At 45.7% G+C, this 25252-nt stretch overlaps 2 protein-coding genes across 2 annotated transcripts in view; both read right to left on the reverse strand.

Annotated features, from left to right (window-relative positions):
• LOC147725251 (GTPase IMAP family member 9-like) overlaps positions 1-25252 on the reverse strand; it is a 115147-nt gene that overhangs the window by 24393 nt on the left and 65502 nt on the right. The window lies entirely within an intron of this gene.
• LOC147725252 (uncharacterized) overlaps positions 1-25252 on the reverse strand; it is a 45603-nt gene that overhangs the window by 4931 nt on the left and 15420 nt on the right. Inside the window, exons 2-4 of the mRNA XM_086966624.1 lie at positions 5301-5399; positions 4464-4598; positions 3484-3904 (exon numbers count right to left, since the gene is read on the reverse strand). Coding sequence (XP_086822750.1) covers positions 3484-3904; positions 4464-4598; positions 5301-5399 — 655 coding nt within the window. The remainder of the gene's footprint in view (positions 1-3483; positions 3905-4463; positions 4599-5300; positions 5400-25252) is intronic.

The raw sequence follows: 25252 nt of genomic DNA on the forward strand, positions 1-25252 counted from the left end.
AACCCCCCAGCACAATACTCATAGGGTATTTTAACTGCCAAATTATAACAAAGAAAGTGGGTCCAAGGGAATATTTTACGACCAACCAATGCTACAGCCCTACCAACTACGTGAATACCAACTAATGAATAGCAAGGGGTCAGAAAGTAGTGAGTAATGGGCGGAGCCAGCATTGTGGAGGGAAAGCCCAGCTCTATTCAGGTCCCCGGTGCATCCTCTCCCTGCCATCAACATGCAGATCTCCCCATTCACCACCGGGGCAGACCCATCCTGACTCCTGGAGCCAGGCACACCAGCCAGATCCAGCCAATCAAAAGCCAGACAAACAAATCGCATTAACTGCACAGACATGCCAACTTCTAGAAGAGATTAGAGGAGGAAGGGCTTACAGGGATAGGAATTCGCTCACCGAGTACCCTAGGACACAGCGATGGTAGGAGGGCCAGTATAAGGAATCCCAAAACACAAAACGGGGGAATAAAAACGCCAGATCAATTAGACCAAATGATAACCTCCGATCGAATTAGGCGGAACAAGGAAATTATACTCGCTCCCCGCACTAAGAAAATAACAATAGGGCCCGGAAGGAGCTGAGGCGCCAGCAAAATGTACGTAGAATGCCAGTGAAAGCACTTATCCAGGAGGTGGCAGCACGTTGGAACTCAACCTTCTACATGCTTGAGCGTCTGCATGAGCTGTTTCCAGTAGTCAATGAGTATTTCTACAACCTGGGTGGTGATACGACAGAAATGATGCTAGCGGTGGAGCAATGGCAGCTAGTTAAATGCCTGACAGACATGCTTCGTCCTTTTGAGGTCTTCACGCGTGCAGTCAGCAGGGAGGACTGTTCTTTGAGCAAAGCTATCCCATTGTTGCTGAAGCTCGAGCACCAAGTCAAGGTGGTGTCTTCAGAATTAAAGGATGTGGGAAAGAATGAAGCATATGAGTTGGCGCAGAGATTATTACAACGCCTAGTTAGCAATAAACGGCTTGTAAATATCAAGAAACAACAGCACTACATTTGTGCTACTATTCTGGATCCACGTTACAGAAAGCCATTGTTAGGAAAAGTATTAATTCCTTTTGAAACTTCAGATGTTACAGAGTACAAAGGTTGGCTAGCTCGGTCAGCCATTCGTTTTGAAAGAGAGAGGAAGGAAACTGTAGGAGAAGACAGTACTAGTGAATCAGCAGGCCAACAGGCGTCGGATAAAAGCACTTCTGTGCCTGTGGCAGAAGTGAGTGTCTTTTCCTCTGAGCCGTTAACCACACCAGCAACCATATCATCTGCACCAGGCACAGGCGATATGTCTAAAGAGGATTGGCTAAGTCAGCTAGGGTTTGCTTGTCCCAGAAAGGACACAGAAGTGCAAAGTACAGGAATGCGGGAGAACATTGTTTCAATGGTGCAGGCCTACCTGGATGACTCAACAGCGGTCAATATTACTGAGGACCCATTGGCGTATTGGCATGGGAAAAGAAACATATGGCGAGAGCTCACCAACCTGGCTATCAATTACTTGTCTTGCCCACTCGCAAGTGTGTCTTCAGAACGTGTTTTTAGTTCTGCTGGTGGCATTGTGACTTCCAAAAGGTCCCGCCTCTTGCCCGCAAATGTGGAGCGGCTCACCATGATAAAGATGAACCAGCACTTCATACCACCAGATTACAAAGTACGAGAATGCACGCAGGAAGAAGAGGACACCGACCTACCTGAGGAAAGTTCTCCTCAGTTACCACAAGTACTACCGACTGAATTTGCAGAGTATGAGGACGAGTTCATTTTCCCTGACACCGAGTTCTGAAAATGAGTCAATGATTCATTAACTTTATTTTTAGTCCGACTCCTTATTCACTTTTATTCCTGTCTGTCTGTCTTTCTTTGTTTACCAAGTGCTTGATCCCATTCACAACAAAACTGTAATCACCCAATCAAAGAACAAGCCCATCAGCAGAACTGTCTTGATTTTGATGCCGCAGCATTCATCAGGTTCACAAGTTAGTTGCCAAGAACTCAGTCCTGGTCGTCTATCCTCCTCCTCCAGACTCACCCTATCCATTTCCCGTAATGCTGATGCCTGGATTCCGCACAATGAAGAAACTTACGTTGACGAGTCCCCTAAAGAGGTACTGGAAGTAGTGAGTCCTCATTTAAATACATTTTTCTAAGTGTGGCTTTTTTCCCGGATTTGCTTTTTGGCTGTTTGGGGGGTGTCAAACTTGTTTGCGCTTGGGTTTATGGGTCTTGGCTGGGCCATTGCTGGCAAGGTCTATTAAGGGATGAAATTGGTTAGGAGGAAATGGGAGGTGAAAACGTTTAGGCGTTATTGCTCACTTGCCTGTCTTAGGGGTGCTGTCTGTGGGGCTTCTAGGGTTTTGGGGTCTGTGAGCCCCGCTGGCACATTTCGAATGTTGATTGCTTTTGCTTTGCAGAAAATCCACGCCGGGAAACTCCAGTTGGGGCCCTGCTGCAGAACACTTTAGGACACTGTGAATTCCAGGTGGAGACAGCCCTCAAACACAAATTACAGGTAAGATAAGCGTTTGGATGGGAGGTAGTATAATGGAGTATTAGGAGGAGAGGCGAGAGAGTGACAGTGGTACTACTAGTAAACTCCTAGGACTCTTGCTTTAGGAAACTCTGTGACAGGCATTTAACTTTGGAAAACATTTGGCCAATTACAGGTTGCTTTTGCTTTGCAGAAAATCCACGCCGGGAAACTCCAGTTGGGGCCCTGCGGCAGAACGCTTTAGGACACTGTGAATTCCAGGCGGAGACAGCACTCAAACACAAATTACAGGTAAGATAAGCGTTTGGATGGGAGGTAGTAAAATCCAGTATTAGGAGGAGAGGCGAGAGAGTGACAGTGGTACTACTAGTAAACTCCTAGGACTCTTGCTTTAGGAAACTCTGTGACAGGCATTTAACTTTGGAAAACATTTGGCCAATTACAGGTTGCTTTTGCTTTGCAGAAAATCCACGCCGGGAAACTCCAGTTGGGGCCCTGCTGCAGAACGCTTTAGGACACTGTGAATTCCAGGTGGAGACAGCCCTCAACAAACACAAATTACAGGTAAGATAAGCGTTTGGATGGGAGGTAGTAAAATGCAGTATTAGGAGGAGAGGCGAGAGAGTGACAGTGGTACTACTAGTAAACTCCTAGGACTCTTGCTTTAGGAAACTCTGTGACAGGCATTTACTTTGGAAAACATTTGGCCAATTACACGTGAATCAACACGATGACAGTGTTCCGTAAAACAAACTTACTGCAAAACCACCACCCACCAGGCTCAAAAGTAGTAAAAAACAGCTATGCTCAGATAAAGTTTGAAAAAGTATATTTTTATATCCCTAACAAAATAAACTCCTGCAAGACCCTCCCTAACCCCAACAAATAAATAGTCCATCAAAAGTCCCCAAAAACCCCAACTCCCAATTCCCACCCCCCAAAAGTCTCTAAAAAGGGGCAAGGGACACTCTACGGATGCAGGTTGTTGAATTTGGCCTCCAGGGCATCAAACTTCTCCTGGATGATGGCTTGATCTAAACGGAGGCCCTCCACCAGATTATGATACTCCTTCCATCTCTGGACCTCCGCCTCTAGGTTGGACACTCTGCGGAGTGCAAGGCGCAAGCGAGCCTTTACAGTACTGTGAGGAGGTGCAGCCTTTGCTGCTCGGCGGTGGCGTCTTCCAGCACGGCTCCGGTTGGCTGGAGCACTGCGCTTACCGGCAGAACGTGGGGTCACGGAGGAGGATGCAGAAGATGTTACACTGGAGTGCGTGTCGTCCCCCTCCATTTCCACCAGCCGGCGATATTGCGCAACAGTGGCATCCAGCCTCCGTTGCCGGGCAAGTACAGCCCGCATACTCCTGCTCGGTTTTGATGTTTTAGTATTACCAACTATAAGAAGAAAGAAAAACATAATCTGTAACGAATGCTCTTTAAGAATATGATGAACACAAAATGATTCAGCAGGAAGTTGTGTCACAGTACAACTAGCAACTAGCCAGCGCAGTACAAAACTATTGAGGCCAGTATCATGGGCGTCCGCATGGAGGGGCAAGGGGGGGCGCTTGAATCACCATTTCCCTTCCCACAACTCACTTGTATCCTTGGTTTGGTGCTCTTTCATATTAAAGAGATCTGGCAGAAGTGAGTGACCTTTCCTCTGAGCCGTTAACCACACCAGCAACCGTATCATCTGCACCAGGCCCAGGCGATATGTCTCTATCTCTCTCTCTGTCTCCCTCTACCTCGCTGTCTCTCTCTCTGTCTCCCTCCCTCACCCTCCCTCTGGCTCCCTCCCTCTCTCTCTCCTTCTGTCTTCCTCTCTCTCTGCCTCTATCTGTCTGTCGGTCCCAGCCTGCTGTAATTACCATATTGTAATTTGTCACTGGTCCAGCACTGGATACACATCATATGCTATCTAAGAGTCAGATAGTACCATGATCCAGCTTACCTGTACTCCACACCACCGCTGCCTGCTTCCTCACAGTCTGATTGTCCACTTGCGCCGCATCCTCCCCAGAGTCGTCCTCAGACTCCGAGTCGATGACGATCACGTCCGAGCTGGCCCCGCCACCAGCTGTTCCACCTACAAAATATATTTAAGACTGTTAGATTACACCACTCACTAGTATTTGGTCTAGGAATGAAGAAATTTGAAAACAACAGAAAAAATAATTGACTGTCTACTCTAGTCTAAAGTAAAAATGTCCCTCCTTCCAGGGAAGGCTGTTGTCTTGCTGCACTTTTTTGTCACAATTGATGAATGCTTGCTTAATTTTAACACACATCTTTTTTCTCTGAACAGACAGACGCTGGACTTCTACGGACAAGAGCAACCAACTAAACCAGGTGAAAGCTCGGCTCGACCACAAGACATGTGTTCCATTACTCATCAACTCAGCACCAAGCACTTTTCCTTTTCCAGCTAACTTTATTTTAATATATGTGTTTACTTTTACTTTTTTTAATAAAGCTTTTAAACTTGAATAGACTCTGTGGCTTTTGGTCCTCCAAGCTAGAGTGACTGAGCGAAAGGTTTTGTAATTTTTGCAAGGAGGAGTCCGTGCCGCTGACACTACCAAGTTTATACTATAGTATACAGTGTGCCAAACACGCCACTCTGAAATATTATTACTCAGGTCTTTGGTGTCCATAGTAAGGTTTGTGGAGAATTGTCCCTGCAACAGTAGTATTATTGATTTAGCTCCTATCTAAACACTGTTTCGAAAAATTTAAATTAGGAACGCTTGGACAACAATAGGTCCTCTATATTTAAATGAAAACTTACTGGGGCCAGCAAAGGAGCACTCGCCGCCCTGGCCTGCATCATCCTCCTCCTTTGGAGCCACTGCATCCGCTGTTTCTGTCCGCTTGCCCCTGGGCGGACCTGACGTACAACATGAAAGAAAGAACAAAAAAAATTGATGATTGCTGCTTGTCGATGTCCTTGTCAACCAAATCAAACATTTAGAAAGAACAAGAACCAACTATTTTAGCCAAAAAGAGGGCTACAAAGGAAGGACTGCACCTGAGCCTCTACTCAGTCATTTAGGACAATGATGCGTCACTGAAACCCTGCGCCTGCATGAAGCAGGCTTACGGCTTGACGCAGCATTGCTGGAGCTGCGCCATCGTTGCAACGCAACTCCATCAATGAGCCGCCTTTACGGCACCGATGCATAACGCTTCGGTGACGTTTTGGCACCATGGCGTGCCGCATTGAAAATACGGCGCACCATGGGTGGTGCTGGCGTGCCTCACACTTTGCAGGGATGCACAGGTAATTGCTAATCTGACACTTAGGGGCATACCTACGAGTTCTGGGCTGCACACCTCCAGAGGTGCACCAGAACAAAATGCGTAACTCAAAACTAACCTTGCGTCACGGCAGATGCGCCGCAATTACAATGCGGCAAACCCTGGCGCAAGGGTAGGCGAATGCGTGATGCATCTCGTGACGAAAGAGGGGCGCATCTCTAGAGTCGCGTCGCAGGCGCGATGCAACTATAGCAATGCTCAGGGATGCCCAATACTCAACATACCGCATCAGTCCTTATGCCTGCTTCAAGCAAGCAGGCATAAAGAATTGACGTAGCAGCGTCGCGGAAGTGCCTGCGTTAAATCTTGTAGATTTCAAGCAGGCACTTTTGCGAGGCGCACATCTGCCTGACCGCCACCCCCCCTCAGCCTGCGTGGGAACGCACCCATTGTGGCGCAGGCCCAGGTCTTAACGTGGCGCATCTCCTTAGAAGCATCACGTTGTACATGACTCGCAGGGATGCGCCACGTTTACGTCGCTGTGCGTCAGGTAAGGCAGCGTAAACGTGGCGCAAGGGGCTTGTAAATCTGCCCCTTTGTGTCTAGCATTACGCAGTTCTGTAAAGTACACTCATACATTACTCAGCCCAATTAAATGAACACAAAATAGAAAACAAATAAGCAGTGGCACCGCCACAGAGAAAGAGAGCAGTGCACCTGAAATGCACAGAAGATTTTGAAATATTAATTTAGCTCTCCTATCAATGTAATCAGCAGCATTATTGCTCTTTGTAAAAAAGTTAAAGCAAACATTTGCAATATTAACACACAGAGCAAGAGAAAAAACAGAGTAGTGAGTGATGAAAAAATTGCTACTACTACTCACCAAGCCCGGGGACCTCCACTCCCAGCAGATCGAGCAGGTCGTGCTCCCGCTCCAGAATATCGGTCCAGCGATGGGTCACCTGATTATAGGTGCGCTGGACCCCCGTGATCTTAAAAAGGGCCCGGCACACCTGCCCCCACCGCTTCCGACGCTCCTGGCTGTTGGTATAACCGGCAGCAATCCTGCCGCCTGCTGCGATAGTCCTCGGGAGACGGCGCTGCACAAAATAAACGAGTGTGCCCACCTCCTCAGGGCTGAAGATCTCCCTGGGCACCACCATTTCCGCCCTCAAGCGGCCACACGGGAGCCGGGCACGGGCTGCGGTGCCCGGCTTGGGCAGCTTGACAGCTGTCTTCACCATGTTCTGGGCAGGTAAGGAGATAAAATGAAAAATAATAGGAGTAGAGAAGAAGGAAATAAAAGTTTAAAAAGTACTTGAAAAGTAAACAAAAGTAGCCTAAAACACATGAATATAGACCTAGAAAACAAGAGGGATAGAAAAAAAGTTTAATAGATCAAAAACAAAATAAAATAAGCAAAGGATGGCAGAGATATACAGAGGATAGAAACACCATGCCCAGACACATAGGAATGAATGAAAAACAAGATGGCGGCCGATCACGTGAGCGTAAGTAAGTTCACACGCGATTTCTCTCGCGAACTCGTGCGAACTTGTATTCGCAAGATGCTCATCGCGCGAGATTACACATAGCGGGCGGAAACGGAAATACGTCACGCAAACAAAATGGCGGCGCCCGTAAACCTTGGGGTAACTCGCACGAGTTTGCGGCTTACACGATCGATTTCGCACGACGCCGCGCCTCGCGAATAGTGCGAAATTACCGAAAACGAGTTTTGCAAAAGGAAAAGCTATGAGCAGGTGCAAAAGTTCAACCTCATCATTTGTAACCATTCCCTGTAGTGCTTCCTGAAGGGGCCCTCCAGAATTCGGTTAGGTTCCTGTTAAAAAAAAATTACATTGCAACAAACAGGAAAAGGAAAGGAAAGGGAGCAGACAAGCAGGTGCCAGCCTTCATTAATGTCAGTTGGGGCAGGGCAGGTGTTGTTGTAATTTAATTATGCAAAACTTAATGCACTTAGCAGGTGTGCTTTGCTTTGCCACAATAATGTACACTCACTGGTCAACCAGAGGGTGCTGTGATGACACCGAGGGTGGCATGGGTGTGACAGCCAGAGGGTGGCATGGGTGAACCAGAGTGCCAGTGTTGACAGAGGATGGCAGTGCTTTGTTTGCCCCAATAATGTACACTGGTGAACCTGAGGGTGCTGTGATGACACAGAGGGTGACATGGGTGAGCCAGAGGGTGGCATGGGTGAACAAAGAGAGTGCCAGTGGTGACAGAGGGTGGCAGTGATGAAGAAAGGCTTGCAAACAGGCTGGGCACGTAGAAACAACAAGTTCGCAAAACTGGCGACCTGACAAGTAAGTTCGCAATTTGCGAAATTGCACAAAAACCTCGCGAACTTGCAGAAACCCGTGCGAACACCCCAAAAAAAATCCGCAAAATCCGCGAGGATTCGCGGATTTTGCGCATTTTTGCAATCCGCAAATCCGCAAATCCGCAAATTCGCGGATTGCGAATCCGCAAAATCCGCCCATGCCTATTTAAAAGGTTCAATCTTCTTTTATTAAACTGGTACAACGCGGTAGGCACGATGGGAAAAGGGATCATCACAAAAGAACTGGATTCCCGTCTAGATAGGCAGAATTTATTAAATAAGACACCAAACCCCCCCAGCACAATACTCATGGGGTATTTTAACTGCCAAATTATAACAAAGAAAGGGGGTCCAAGGGAATATTTTACGACCAACCAATGCTACAGCCCTACCAACTACGTGAATACCAACTAATGAATAGCAAGGGGTCAGAAAGTAGTGAGTAATGGGCGGAGCCAGCATTGTGGAGGGAAAGCCCAGCTCTATTCAGGTCCCCGGTGCATCCTCTCCCTGCCATCAACATGCAGATCTCCCCATTCACCACCGGGGCAGACCCATCCTGACTCCTGGAGCCAGGCACACCAGCCAGATCCAGCCAATCACAAGCCAGACAAACAAATCACATTAACTGCACAGACATGCCAACTTCTAGAAGAGATTAGAGGAGGAAGGGCTCACAGGGATAGGAATTCGCTCACCGAGTACCCTAGGACACAGCGATGGTAGGAGGGCCAGTATAAGGAATCCCAAAACACAAAACGGGGGAATAAAAACGCCAGATCAATTAGACCAAATGATAACCTCCGATCGAATTAGGCGGAACAAGGAAATTATACTCGCTCCCCGCACTAAGAAAATAACAATAGGGGAAGTTAAGGAAGCGTATCCATTAAGGGAACTAAAAGGGTCTCCCATGGGGGATAAACAGGATAGCCTCCGAATTATATCTTGGAATATTGCACGACTGGCAGCCAAATATGAATCCCAGGACTGGCAGAATTATATAAACAATTTCCAAATTATATGCCTGCAAGAGACCTGGGCGGTCGACCCCAATCAGTATAGCATAGAGGGGTATAAATGCTTTTCTGTCCCGGCCGTAAAATCACTATCCTGGAGAGCGATTGGAGGATTAATAATATATGTAGACCTCCTCATTCAAGGGACTTGGTTTCATTATAATTGGGATTCACGAAACATACAAGCAGTAGGGTACCGCTTTAAAAGGTTCAATCTTCTTTTATTAAACTGGTACAACGCGGTAGGCACGATGGGAAAAGGGATCGTCACAAAAGAACTGGATTCCCGTCTAGATAGGCAGAATTTATTAAATAAGACACCAAACCCCCCCAGCACAATACTCATGGGGTATTTTAACTGCCAAATTATAACAAAGAAAGGGGGTCCAAGGGAATATTTTACGACCAACCAATGCTACAGCCCTACCAACTACGTGAATACCAACTAATGAATAGCAAGGGGTCAGAAAGTAGTGAGTAATGGGCGGAGCCAGCATTGTGGAGGGAAAGCCCAGCTCTATTCAGGTCCCCGGTGCATCCTCTCCCTGCCATCAACATGCAGATCTCCCCATTCACCACCGGGGCAGACCCATCCTGACTCCTGGAGCCAGGCACACCAGCCAGATCCAGCCAATCACAAGCCAGACAAACAAATCACATTAACTGCACAGACAAGCCAACTTCTAGAAGAGATTAGAGGAGGAAGGGCTTACAGGGATAGGAATTCGCTCACCGAGTACCCTAGGACACAGCGATGGTAGGAGGGCCAGTATAAGGAATCCCAAAACACAAAACGGGGGAATAAAAACGCCAGATCAATTAGACCAAATTATAACCTCCGATCGAATTAGGCGGAACAAGGAAATTATACTCGCTCCCCGCACAAAGAAAATAACAATAGGGGAAGTTAAGGAAGCGTATCCATTAAGGGAACTAAAAGGGTCTCCCATGGGGGATAAACAGGATAGCCTCCGTATTATATCTTGGAATATTGCACGACTGGCAGCCAAATATGAATCCCAGGAATGGCGGAAGTATATAAACAATTTCCAAATTATATGCCTGCAAGAGACCTGGGCGGTCGACCCCAATCAGTATAGCATAGAGGGGTATAAATGCTTTTCTGTCCCGGCCGTAAAATCACCATCTGGGAGAGCAATTGGAGGATTAATAATATATGTAGACCTCCTCATTCAAGGGACTTGGTTTAATTATAATTGGGATTCACGAAACATACAAGCGGTAGGGTAAAGCTTTAAAAGGTTCAATCTTCTTTTATTAAACTGGTACAACGCGGTAGGCACGATGGGAAAAGGGATCGTCACAAAAGAACTGGATTCCCGTCTAGATAGGCAGAATTTATTAAATAAGACACCAAACCCCCCCAGTACAATAATCATGGGGTATTTTAACTGCCAAATTATAACAAAGAAAGGGGGTCCAAGGGAATATTTTACGACCAACCAATGCTACAGCCCTACCAACTACGTGAATACCAACTAATGAATAGTAAGGGGTCTGTCGCTGGGTCCCTTCTCGGTGCTCAAAGAGATCCCATCAGACTCCCAACCTGTACCGCCCTACATCATTTAGGAACCTTCATTTAGCACATGGGGAACAAAGAGCCCAGTGCAAGATTTGGCCAAACTCAGCCGAATCTATCACATCAGTCCCAAACCGTCTGTGATGTAATATGTATTAGGTATCAGGAGGTAGCTGAATAGCAGTGCTAAATTGTGTAAATCAAAAAGTGTGTGAAGTGAGAATATCTAAAATTGAGTAATTAATGGGCACCTCCTTTTTCTCAACGATAAAAACAGTGCAAATGGTAGTATTAACAAATAACTAGACAGATGAAAAGTGTGGTCGACATGTTTCTGCAGTTTTACCTCGGGCCCATGGGTCACCTTACTGCTTCATCAGGACCTATTCTGCTACTGCTAAGTATGGTGATACAAATCAAAGTGAAAAACAATGTGAAGAACAAAGTAAATGTCACCTGAAAATCTTTAACTGCCACCTCTGCGAGAATCTAAGACCATTGAATAAGGACTGGTCGTGATGCACTGTACTGAAAGGCCCACATTTTGCACACACTATAGAGGGATGAGATTTAGAGAAGCTAACAAAAAGGCACAACTTGGTCCATACCATGGACCTGATAGAGCTAGGCAGCAATGGAGACGCCAACCCAACATTCAAGGGTAGAGGCTGCCATTCGTACATTGACTTCATTATGGTTTCACCTTTAATAAAAAGAAGCACTAGCAGCATGGCCATTGACACAAGCATATTTAGCGATCACAACCCTCTGGTCTTGGCATTAACAGGCTTTAACTTTAAGAAACCTTTACACAGAATAGATATCATAGAAAAGGTGGTGGACCAGGGGAGGAGGATCAATGGGCCAAGACAGAAGGAGACAAATTTTACAGAAGACTAATAACAGAAGGGCAAAATGCTATAAATATATGCCTTGATCCCAGCATGGGGGGAGCAACGGTGGTCAGTGCATTTGAAGAAATTGCACGTCATGTAGATGATCTATTAAAGACCTCCAAAGGTAGTAAAATAGCTCTCACTCCGCGTTGGTTTGACCTAGACTGCATTAAGGCGCACAAAAACCTCAAACTTAGCCTCAAGTCTTGCCCTAGGGACAACCTTAAAATCGCACAGTATAGATCAGAATACAAAAAGGCCCTGAAATCCCGTAAAAAAAAGCTTACAAATACAAGCGTGGGAGAACCTAAGGGAGGCGGCAGAAAGGGGAGACATGTCGGGATTTTGGAAAGTTATTAATACACCATGTTTACAGGATCCTGGAGTGCCTAAAATAATAAATACCATTTTACCAGAGCAATGGTACACCCATTTCCAGAGCCTTTATAATTATACAGGACAACTAACTCAGGATGAAGGATTAAGGTTAAATCCAACTACGCGATTAGACTTTTCCCTGGTAGAAGTGGAACTGGCAATAGCAGGACTGAGCAAAAACAAAGCACCCGGCCCTGACGGTATACCCCCTGACCTTTACCTGAGCAATATAGACTTGTGGGCTCCACTACTTACGAGGGTTCTGAACGAGGCAGGGGTGGCAGGGCTACCTCGTTCTTGGTCAACTGCAACTATTGTCCCAATCTACAAAAAAGGGAATTGCGATGACCCACAATGTTACCGCCCTATATCCCTCATAGACGTGACGGCCAAGGTGCTGGGCCGTGTCATTCTAAATCGTCTGCAGGAATGGGCGGAGGAGAACCAGGTCCTCACAGATATACGATATGGGTTCAGGGAGGGCAGATCTACCACCGATCAATGCTTGAATCTCTACCTCTTGACAGCCAAATACACCATCGCTGGCAAGCGGGCCATATACATGGGGTTCATGGACTTCTCCGCGGCCTTTAACCGTGTAAACAGAGAAAAACTATGGACCTTATTGTTAAACCTAGGAGTGGAACAAACACTGGTAGACCTCCTAAAAGCCCTACATTGGAACACCTCTGCAACAGTTCGATACAATCATGAGGGAAGCAGGACTGAGCAATTTTTATGTACGAGTGGAGTGAGGCAGGGTTGTATTTTGGCGCCTTTTTTGTTTTCAAATTGTGTGTGGATTCACCCCAAATAGGACATCGACCGGTCGACGCGGTGTTGTTAGCCAGAACACCACTGGGGCTCCAGAAGTTGATCGATGGCTTTGTCAACTTCATCGCTAATCTTGATGTATCTGCAAACCTGGAAAAATCTTATGTCATGACAGCGGGAGGCAGAGAAAAAAGGAACTTCAGCTATAAAATTGGGCCACACAAGATTGGCCAGGTCAAGTCTTTCTCGTACCTAGGTGTACAGTTCGATGAACATTTAAACTTTAAACCCTTGATGGATAAACATGCAGCAAAACTGGTGGCGTCATCAGGGGCCATTATGGGTTACAGGAGAAGACTTGGCAGATGGTCTCCAGAGCAAATGCTAAACCTGTATAGATCAGTATGTTGTGCCAAGGTCGCTTACGGAGCAGAAGTATGGGGTTTTACAGATAAACAACTGCAGCAGATCCAGGTGGAAGAAAACAAGTTCTTCAAAAGAATTTTGAAATTGCCACAGAGTACCCCAGCCTATATCATCCATGAGGAATTAGGGGAGCCCTACATTGAAGATCAAATTAAAATTAGACCCCTCCTCGCCTGGATTAAAATCTGGATGAATCCAGAAGCGGACCTCACCAGACAAATTCGTAAAGGTTGTTTGAAACGTGACAGAGGGGCCCACATTCCATGGTTGAAATATGTAAAGGACTCTCTTGAGGCAATCGGTTGCAAAAACGTTTACACTGCACCTGAATCTTTAAATTGCCAGAATAAAACAATGGTAAAAAAACTTTTTACAGAATGGACTCTCACGACTAGGGCCGATGTGGAAAGGTGTAAGCCTACTGTTTTATCCTACAGTTTATTGGCAAAGAAACAAGGAATGGAACCATACCTCACTGTGATGCATAACGCTCAGGACCGATTCTATATGACTCGGTTTAGACTCAACATGCTACATCATTTACTTGCCGTCCCCTCTGGATTCACTCTAACACTGGAGGCGAAGGGTACCTGCGTCTGCGACGCTAGGTCTCCGCAGGATACCCTTCACTTTGTTTTGCTATGTCCCTTTTATTCTGTTCCCAGACGTAAATTTTTAGTAGGGATCCTGAAAGCAATTAAATTTAGACAAGCAAAAACGTCCCTGAAGTTTCTCCAGGAAGCCTCAGATGCTCATACGTTGTTTTGTACAGTACGTTTTATTCAGTCCTGTCAAGTATCACGCAACGGACGTGACACTAACGCATTTTAGTGTGGTGGTCCGCATCACCGCACTGAAATGTGAAGTCACGCATAATAGAGCTTCCTGGGATGTCAAGGAACTCTAGTAAATCACCATAATCAAGAACTGAAACTGGAGCGCAGCACTAAGCATGGGCGGAAAATCCGTTTCGCTCGCGGATTTTGCGGATTTTCGGTAAATTCGCAATCCGCGAGATTCGCGAATCTCCCGCAAAATCCGCAAATCCGCGAGCAGCGGATTTTGCTCGCACTGTTCGCGTGAGTTCGCGGCTTCCCAGTACAACTTCGCGCCCCGCGAATAAGCGCTAAATTGCAGAAATACGATTTTAGCAAAACTGAAACTACTTACCAGGTTCAAAAGTTCAGGCTCATCATTAGTAGCCATTTCCTGTAGTGCTTCCTGAGGGGCCCCTCCAGAGTTCAGTTGCCAGTTGCAACTATTATGTGACCCTGCTCTGAACCTCAGAATAGTTACACATATGCCACAAAGGTCCTGAATTACAGCTAAGGGAGACAAGCAGGAGCCAGGCTGGAAGTTCAAATCCATTAATCAGCCCCTAATTCATTATTGTCAGTTGGGGCAGGGCAGGTGTTGTAACTAATTTTGCAACAATGAAAGCACTTAGCAAGTGCAAAAGATCACTAATCAGGAAGCACTAAGGAAGCAGGTGCCAGCTAAAAAAATATTCTGTGACACATTAATCAGCCCCAAATTAATTCAGGTCACTTGAGGCAGGGAAGGTGTGCTTGCGTTGCCACAATAATGTACACTGACTGGACAACCAGAGGGTGCTGTGATGAAACAGAGGGTGGCATGGGTGGGCCAGAGGGTGGCATGAGTAGTCAGAGAGTGGCAGTGGTGACAGAGAGTGGCAGTGATGAAGAAGAGTGTCCCAAACAGGCTGGACACGTAGAAACAACAAGTTCGCGAAACTTGCGACCCGACAGGTAAGTTCGCGTTTTGCGAAATTGTACAAAACCCTCGCGAACTGGCAGAAACCCGCGCGAACACAAAAAAAAAATCCGCAAATTCGCGAGAATTCGCGGATTTTGCGGATTGCGAGTTCGCAAATCCGCAAAATTCGCGAACGCGAGATTCGCAAAATTCGCCCATGCTTACGCAGTACGCTCCGATTCCACCTCTAGCAGCCGTCAAGAACGTAAGTTGCGTCAGAGGATAATTCACGTACCCCCTACTCCCCCTCAAACACACACAACGTGGGCCGGGGCATGTATTCGGATACATAAGAAAACAGCCATGAGTCTGTGTGGCCACATTCATTGGCTACTACGTAGCCTGGGGGTGAGGTTAGTGACACAAAATAGGAGGAGGTGCGATCACGTGACCTCCTGCTGCCGCGGCTGCGCGACGAGCGTCCAGTTAAATTGAACTGTTTGGGCGCTGCTCCTTGCATACAGCATTAATTATATAAAAATAATCCAGCAACATGAATGAGAAAGCCGTCCGAGGCACCGGCGGATGAGTGAGCTCACACACTGCTGTATAACCACAGTCTATTTCTTAATACGGCTGGAAACGCAGGAACAAGGCATTTCAAGAGCATGCATTTCAGTGTTTTAATTTGTCTCAGAGTGGGCATCCGTTTATTAAGCCCTGACTCATCCGAAATGAGTTATGGTAATTTGACCGTAAATAGCACGGGCTCTGGTGTCGGAGCCGAAGTTTACACCAAAGTCCAAGCAGAGTTGCCGATCCAGGCCCAGAATTGTAGCCGAGCTGACGCTTGCCACTGGAGCAGTTGCCACGGACACACTGAAGAGCAAAACCAAGTAAGTGACTGATTCACTTAACATTTACCCAACCATAATAGCGGCAGCCACACGAACGCCGGTTTATCTAGCTCTCCGCATGACAGCTAACTGCCGGTGTTCAATTTGGGATGACCTTGTGACAGCCGCACGGGGTCGGGCAGCAGGCAGTGATGCACTGCTCATTTTAGCCAACATATCCTGCCAGGCCACAAAACTGCTTGGCACAATCTCACGAACCACTGTGGGCAGCACATAGATTCCTAATGAATTGGCCAGATATATCTCCTCCCAGGACCAAGATAGCACCGGAGGCCCAGGCAGCCCTAATCAGTGCGACAGCTCCACCAAAGTCAACTTATAGCGCGGCCAGCACCACTTAGTTTAAGTCAAGAGCCTGTATATAGTAGCTCTGGGACAGCCTTACTCGCAGTCTACAGTAGATCTGGTGCTATGGGGCTGGGCAGCAGGCAGTCAGTGGTGTTCCAACTGGGGGGACACCGCTCAGCAGTGCTGGCAATCACTTTTATAGGGGTGAACAATCATTACTATAGTCAAGGATAATACAGTGTCCTGGTAGGCTGTAATGTGTGCCTCGCACTGTTTATTTCTGGTGTTTTCCAGCAGTTGTAATATCTTATAGTTTCTCGTTGCTCAAATGGGTGCCATTTCTGATATTTAATTATGTTTCCCTCGTCTTTATTACTTGATTTTGCTACCGTCAAAGTGTCACTCATAGTCGTTGAAATGTCACTCATAATTCAAGTAAAATTATGAAAATGTCACACATAGCAATCTGAAACCTTGGCAGCTATGTTTATTAGGGTGGCAATGAGGTTAAGGAACACCAGAGAAATAACCGATTGTAATGCCCCATAAACAGAGACCTATTATGGAAATTTCCCCTTCTTCTTTGCAAATGAAATTAATTTTAGCCTATTTTTTAACTTATTTTAAATTCTTTTTATATATATAAAAAATGTAATTGTTTATGTACTTTTATGGTGTCTTTTTAAGTGCTGAATAAAGATTTAAATTGAATTGACATTAACTGCACAGATATGCCAACTTCTAGAAGTGGTACTTCCACACCATACACATTAAATCCACGCACATCTTCGCACAGCATTTAATCTCACTAGTTCGCACATACCAAACTCGAGCCTGCACTCCCCACATATCAGGAACTACCGTGGACACACATATCCCCCATTCATTCCTATGGAAGGGAAGGCCAATTTCACCCACGCACTCAGAGAGAGCGCACACTTTACACTGCGCCACAGTGTTAAAGTGCGCAAAGACCAGAAATCACTTTAATGATGTAACATTAAAAGGCAAAAAGTTCAGGGGTGAACCTGCCAGAAGGACCAAGTCCAACATTAAGTGCGTTAGTATCAATCATACTTTTATTTGGAATGAGCCTGTCTCCTGAAGTAGGTCCTATTAGGTCGACCCCTACACCCACATCACATGCCCATCCTTTAGATCAGACAAAACGTAAACCTTCATACCTAGATTTTTCTGCGAATTAATATTCTAGACTAGTATAAGAATACACTCATGCAATAGATCTTCGGGAATGCAATGTTTTGCACATTTCCCTGATTCTGTACAGAGGATGTTACCTACCACCATATGCCCCTTTCATATGATGTCACATGTAATATATTACTTACATTATTATATAGGCAGAATCTTTTTGAGTGCTATTTCTCAAATTTTTAGAACTCCTTCTTAAGATGTTTCTTAATCAACATCAGAATACAGATGTCAATGATGTAGGTATTTATTTAGCTCCGGTGATTGTATAGATACAGTTAATGCATAGGAAAATAACCTGACATGTTCTGAGGTAATATAAATTTTATGGTCATGTTGTGTTCCCTAGCGAGTACCCCACCGACTCCATGTACGAGTTAAAAGTGCATGTAACTTCCCTCCTGTACCAGCTATGAAGACGCAAATACATTTGCGTCCAACGTTAACTTGTCCTCTTTCAGACCCACCATGAATGGGTTTGATGGTCCGTTCCTAAGTATGCTATGCCAACGTCTTTTTGAAGTGTACTCCTACGTTTTTCAGCCTGGCTGAAAGTAGGCCCTGAATCTCTGCCACCGAGCCTCTTTTCTGGCTTCTGACTGCGAGGGCCTCTGCCCAAGCAGCCCCCGTACCCGTGAACTCTGACTTACTTCTAGCGCGGCCCTCCGTGCTCAGCTCAGCCTGCTGCCTGCCAAGATTGACTATAACCTTCGAGTTATCTGTTTTCCTCCCCGAAGATACATTCCGGCCTGCTAGCTTCAGTAAACATCCTTCCTCAGCTACAGGGCTAAAGGGCCGACCTGTCTTTATGCAAGTAATTCATAGCCTCTGTTGCCATGCTTCCATGGAAGGCCCCATGCCCCCACGCTTCTCATACAGACACTCAGGCGCTTATACACGCACTCACAGCAAGTATAGAATAGCTTCTGCTCTAGAGACCTTTCTGCCCAGATAGCTTAGTTCCTAAACATCAGATATCGGATATGATAGAAGCACAAGTTGATCTGACATGCCAGACTTCTGTCTCTTTCCGCCAGTGTAAATGTCAAGTCCCCTGCACCCCGTCTATCACACGTCATGCAGCTGCGCGCGCATCCAAGCTTCCGATTTCCGCTGACATTGCAACATTCTGTTAGCACCACCCCTTGGTGCCACCCACTTGCGTCACCTATCAGTGACGTTTCTAGCACACACGCCTAGTTTACGCCTCTTGATGATGTACTAGCACCACGTGTATACTGTTATCTTGTCTTCTCTCAGCTGTTACGCCTCTTACATTGAACATTATGATGTAAATCAAGTATATAAGCTATGTATTGTCAATAAACGACGGCGCGCTCATCTATCCCTTCTGACATCCTGTGTGGTGGTCAGAACATGATATCCTGATTCCTTTATGAGGAATAAAACCCTTAGAAACTCTTACACCACGGACTCTGTTTTCCTTCATTTCGATTGAGTTATTATTGATTAAGTACTTACCTGCATAGAAATTAAGAGAGTAAATTAATTATTTACATCATTTTGGCGCCCGAATAGGGACCCCTCCCCCACCTCACGCGCCGGAAGGTGCGTTGCAATCCGTGTCCCCTGCCATCAGTTAGACGGACAACACGTGTACTGGCAGGATTTCCTGCATCCCCCTCTGACACACGGAGGTGACGAAGACTGCGATCAGTGCCCAGACGAGGCGGTGAGGAGTGCGGAGGATCCCGACCAGAGCCCAGCCGAAGGAAGCAAGGTCCGAGGTGTGAAGAGGCCCACCAGTTTTCCGAAGTTTTCCGAAGTTTTCCGAAGTTTTCCGAAGTTTTCCGAAGTTCCGAGTCGAGTCCAGTCGAGTTTTCCGAGGCCTTCTGTTTTCCGTGCTTCCCGGTGAGTACCATTGCTGGGTCGTATCTAGACGGGTTTGGGTACGCAAGTCCGGTCTGCACTGTTTTTAGGCAGTGTATCTGTACTGTTTAGCAGTATATAAAGTATTCCGAATTTCTGCACTGTTACAGCAGTGTATCTGTATCGTTGAGCGGTACATTCAGAGTAGGGGGAAGTTAGCTATGTCTTTAAATGTTTCATGTGATTAATGTCGTGGTATGAATGTGATTGTTCTTGTGTATTATTGTGTTTTTTTGTTTAAATAGTTACAGGCGAAATTAAGTATTAAGGATCAAGCATTTCAGTATCAAGTAGGCACAATGCCGTTTTTTAACAAATTAAAGCAGATAGGAACTAGGAAAGGGATGTTAGAGGAAGAGATTCCAATCCCCCCTAGGGACACTCCAGGTAATTTCATGTATAATAAGCATGGCATAGACGCCATCTTGTATCTAGAGTTATGGACAGATTATACCAAGCACCTAGAGGAAAGATACCGATGGCCAGTTAACGGAACATGGGATGCCGAGTGCATCATAAAAGTAGAAGAAATATTACGGAAAAAGAAAGCTAGACAATCTCAGAAAGACGCCATAGAATTTTGGCGTAAGGAATCACGTAAGCGTGCTGATAGAGCACTCCGTAGAGAAGACAGGCTTAAAGAATCAGAAAAGGCCCAAGAAAACGAATTAGTTACTGAGGGAATTCGAGTAAAAGTAGAACAAATAGATCGTATCCTAAATGGCAAAGTGAACAACATGTATCTTTTGGCCGATGGTACCCCTGACGCCATTTCAGAAATACCGAAAAATTTGCCGTCACCATTAGTTCCAACTAAAGTAATGCATAAGACTACTAAAGACATATTCCTAAATTCATATCTCGAAGATGTAGCGCCAGCTTACACCAATCTGCCTGTTCGTGCCCTGCCTACTGACAGGGCCGGGGGTGGTACTGCCCCCCAAGATCACTCTCAGCCGACACCGAAAAAGACTAGTCCCGTTCCGCCAGCTCCGCCACTTCCCTCACCTAAAACTGATCTGCCGAAACCACTTCAATCAGATCCTACTAAAAGACAAATTCAGATACTGACTACACACAGAGATAATGCCCAAGTTTCCGCTTCAGGAGGTGCGACCGCGGGTCTCCAGACCCCGCCACCGACTCACAGATTAAATCTCAGAGGTATGCAGAGTCCTTTTACGCACAGATCCCCCCGTTCTTCTAATTCATCCCGTCTTGATGCACTAAAAGAAAATATGTCAGTTTGTAGATATGATCCAGAACCTGGACAGGACGACTTAATGATATTAGCGTCTTTACGGTTAAGATCTGCTACTGATAGTTTGTTATGTTATGCAGGAATGAAGGAGCACCTAGATAGAATATATGAGTTCGTTCAAACGGGAAAGGACCCCGACAGTATTAAGGATGCCCTGGAGAAACAGAAAGTTACCATGCAAGCACTGATACTACGATTTTTCATAAATTGTCTAATAAGAGAACGAGACAGGCCCGGAACAGAGCAGAGTGAATTGGATGCATTGAACAAGTGGGGTCAAAATATAGCCGATGGAAAACATGACAGACAAAATTGCATAGAGGCCATGTATAAAAAGATTAAGAAAGCAGTGATAGCAGTACACGAGAAAGAGAAAGAAAAGGCTCCCTCCGAGGAGGAAGAAGAATCTGAAGAACTAGAACCGACTACAGGCACTATAGCATATGTAGGTAAGGGAACTTATCTTAGGAAGGGTATCCGTCCAGAAAGCAAGAGAGTTTTCTTCTCTGCCTTAACGAATCCGAATTCTGCTGAACATCAGTTCCAGGAAACTGATAAACGGCTTCGAGATCGAGTTGGGTACCATGTACTCAATTCTATGGATGAACAAGAATTAGCCCGATCAGCGGTATCATGGGCCGAAAATGCAGACATATATAATGATGACACCGTAGCACAGACATTTCTGAACCTCTCCCCCGACGAACAGAAATTAGCAGGTATATATATGATTCAGCACCTTCTCATTAAGTACAGAAAACATTATTCCGATCCAGGTCCCTTACATGAGACACTAGAAGCACTACTGATGGATAGATGGAGAGGCCTAAGCACTAAATTAGTTCAAATAATTCTAGAACAACGACGCAGATATGACACCTTTGTAAGTCCTGAATATGTTCCCGCCCCACCTCCAGAAAGGAAAATGTACCATATGCAGTGCGGGGGTGGTATTGAAAGTCAGAACCCCTTGCGAGAAGTGCACCCTGTTATGGGTGAGGATAAAATTTTGAAACGCGTGTATGTACACACGCCTCTAACTAAATTAGAACTGTTAGAAATGAAGAAATTAGTACCGTGCCATGATAAAGACCCTGCAGGTTTTCATAGAGAGCTCAAAGACATGTTACTGATGGGGGACTACACATATGATGATATCATGAAAATGTTGAAAGTATTATTGCCTACGGGTATATTCGAGAAATTAAAGGAAAAGGACTGGGAGGTGGGAGACGCAAAGATTGCCTGGGCAGAAATAGAGGATGAAGAAAAGAAACGGGTTCCAGGGTTAGGCCTTGGGGACAAAACTAAAGCATTACCAGGTTTAATAGTACAGGTCCTGCCCAGATTATTGACAACTAGAAAGGAGGATTGGGATGCAATCTCGTCCTGTAAACAGAAACATGATGAAGATACTAGCGACTTTTATTCAAGATTCGAGAAATGTTTTATTATCAATAGTGGCCTCCAGCCAAGTAGCGAGTCGTACCCACATCTTTTTGTATCAAAGTTAGTCGAGAATTCCCTACCGTTAGTTAAAAATAGAGTGTATAAAGTCGAGAGTACATGGCAAGCAAATACGCCATCCCAGATGTTACAAATGTTACAATATCACCAGAATAGAATTAGGGAAGAACAAGATCAGGAACAGAAGCGCATGAAAGACACGAAAATGAAAATGTTAGTAGCCCAGACGGTCCCATCCGACAGTCACAGGAAAGGTACGACCCAGACAAGTCACGCTGCAGCTCCTGTTAAAGGGACATGCAATTATTGCAAGCAGCCAGGTCACTACGTACACGAATGTGCAGTTCTGAAACATAACATAGCGACAGGTAAAACTAAAGAGAGACCGCATCCGCCTAGACAAGACCATAACCAGCATCAGTCTACACAGAATACACAGCCCATGCATGCATCCGCACAGACAGCACAGACCGTAGCAGTACCACAGCCACAGCCCATTGCTGCAACTCAGCAAGTCTCACAACAGATGTACCAGTATGCCCAGTCTGCTTACCCCGAATATTCCCGATATACATGAAGCAGCCTAGAGAGGGAAGGTGGCTTGCCTCTTATCGAGATTCCTGTAGATCAAGAAGGTCCTTATGTACACAGTCAAGTATTGGGGAAAGATAGAAAGTTTTTAATTGACACAGGGGCAAGTCGCACTACAATAAGTCATGACGAAGTTCCAGGGGCACCCCTCTCAGGCTCACAAAATGTTTCCCTTGGTTTTTCAGGACAACCTATTGTAAATGAAGTCTCAGAACCAGTTCCCCTGGCTGTGGGTCCATTATCACGCGTTACAGACCTGTTACTAACAAAATCATGTCCGGAAAATCTGTTAGGAATTAAAACACTGAAGGCTCTAGGGGCTATAATATGCTGCTCCCCGGAGGGAGTTAGACTCTTTCTGCGGGATTTCAAGGGTCATTACGTCCTTCGTGAGTTTGACGTCAGATTGAAAAATGTACCTGATTACTTGTGGGCAAAAGGCCCAACTGATGTAGGATGTATGCACATTACACCATACCGCGTTACCCTCAAGGCAGGTGTTGTATTACCCAGAATCAGACAATACAAGTTACCACCCGATGCTGTAGCGGCTTTACTGAAAATCATTGAAGAGCTCATTGCCCAAGGAGTGGTCGTCGAGACCGACTCAAATATCTGTAACTCACCCATCATTCCGATTCTTAAACGTACTGATCCCAATGCACCGCCAGTATATCGGCTGGTGATTGATCTTCGAGAATTGAATAAATGCATTATCCCACAGTATCCTGTGGTCCCCGATATATCATCTCTCTTGACTGCTATTGATTCAGAAGCAACGTTCTTTACTGTAATTGATCTCAAGAACGCCTTCTTCAGCGTGCCTATTGATCCAGAGAGCCAATATCTCTTCGGATTCTGTTTAAATGGACGCAGTTTCAAATTTTCGCGCGCACCTCAAGGATTCACAGAAAGCCCCAGCATCTATAGTCAAGCACTGAAAAGACAACTGGATTGTATTCAAATGCCAGTTAACACCGCTTTACTACAATACGTCGATGATCTGCTGATCACCGCACGAAGTGAGCCCGAATGTGAAAAAGCATCACTGACAGTTTTACATTTCCTGGCCGACAAGGGACACAAGGTGTCTCCTTCGAAGCTACAATTCTGTGTTCAGCAAGTTGTGTACTTGGGTCACTTGCTGTCCAAAGTGGGGAGACAGCTCACTCCCGATCGCATTCAGTTAATTGTGAACATGCCGCAACCCAAGACACAAAAGGAAGTACGGGCCTTCATAGGCCTCACCTCGTACTGCAGACAATGGATTCCCCAGTATGCATTTCTAGCTAAACCACTCATCCAGTTAACGAGACAGGAGGCAGCGACTTCGACTGTCCTCCCTTGGACTCAGGAACACACACAAGCTTTTGAAGAATTAAAGAAAGTTTTATGCCAAGCACCAGTTTTAGCGACACCATGTTACAGCAAACCGTTTACACTTTTTGTTACAGAACGTGATGGCACAGCGTTGTCTGTCCTCACTCAAGACCAAGCAGGTTCACATAAGCCTTGTGCTTATTTTTCTAGTACATTGGATTCAGTAGCTCAAGCACTCCCTGCGTGCTTAAAGTCAGTAGCAGCAACAGCGTTAGCAATAAGACAAAGTGATTCAATTGTTTTAGGTCATCAGTTAACAGTTCAAGTACCACATTCTGTAGAGGTTTTGTTAAACAGAACCCAGACTCAACACTTAACTATAGCACGACTGACAGGTTATGAATTAACACTATTCCAGCCACACATAGAAATCAGACGTTGCAGCATCCTGAACCCCGCAACACTGTTACCTACAGTTATGACAGATCCAGCTCCGCATGATTGTATAGAAATAATTAATGCAGTAACTAAGCCTAGACGAGACTTAACAGATGTCCCATTGACAAATCCAGACCTGACACTTTATGTGGACGGTTCATGCATGAGAACAAGTACAGGAGAATTAGTGGCCGCGTACGCCGTGACCACTGAAACTGAAATTAAAGAAACACATCGTATTGACACCCTGTCTGCTCAAGCAGCAGAGCTCATCGCTCTGACTCGAGCCTGTATTCTAGCCAAGAACAGAAATGTTAACATATACACAGATTCCCGCTATGCCTTCGGAGTTGTACACGACTTCGGAGTCCTCTGGCAAGAACGAGGTTTTCTGACTTCCCATGGGGCCAAGATACAACATGGCCCCCTCATTCAAGCACTGTTAGAAGCAATACATTTGCCCTCGGGCATATCAGTCATGAAGTGTAAGGCACATACTAAAGTCACAGATTCTGTTTCCCAGGGTAACGACCTGGCAGACCAGACAGCAAAACATACAGCATTGACTTACACCCAGACTACTGATGTGACAAAGACAATAGTCCAGACCCAGTGTATGGCAGTTAGAGATCCCGCCCTAGATGTAATTGATATCCAGACACATGCTACTCCAGAGGAGATAAAGAAATGGACTGAACTAGGAGGGATTCAGACAGATCAAGGTTGGGTGACGAAGGGAAAATCTATATGGTTTCTCCCCGACTCAATGGTTCAAGTCATGATAAATACAGCACATAGTCCTGCCCATCTTGGAGAGAAAGCCATGTTAGACAGTTTACAGAATCTCTGGTACAACAAACACTTACGAGCAGCAGCAAAACAGAAAGTGCGTACTTGCATGATCTGTTGTCAGTTCAATCCAGGTAAAAGCGTCCCTGTTGAGCAAGGTGGATTTCATCCTCCCGATCACCCTTTTGAAGTCCTCCAGATGGATTATAT

The sequence above is a fragment of the Lissotriton vulgaris genome, chromosome 4_1 (genome assembly GCF_964263255.1).
Source record: "Lissotriton vulgaris chromosome 4_1, aLisVul1.2, whole genome shotgun sequence".
NCBI lineage: Eukaryota > Metazoa > Chordata > Amphibia > Caudata > Salamandridae > Lissotriton > Lissotriton vulgaris.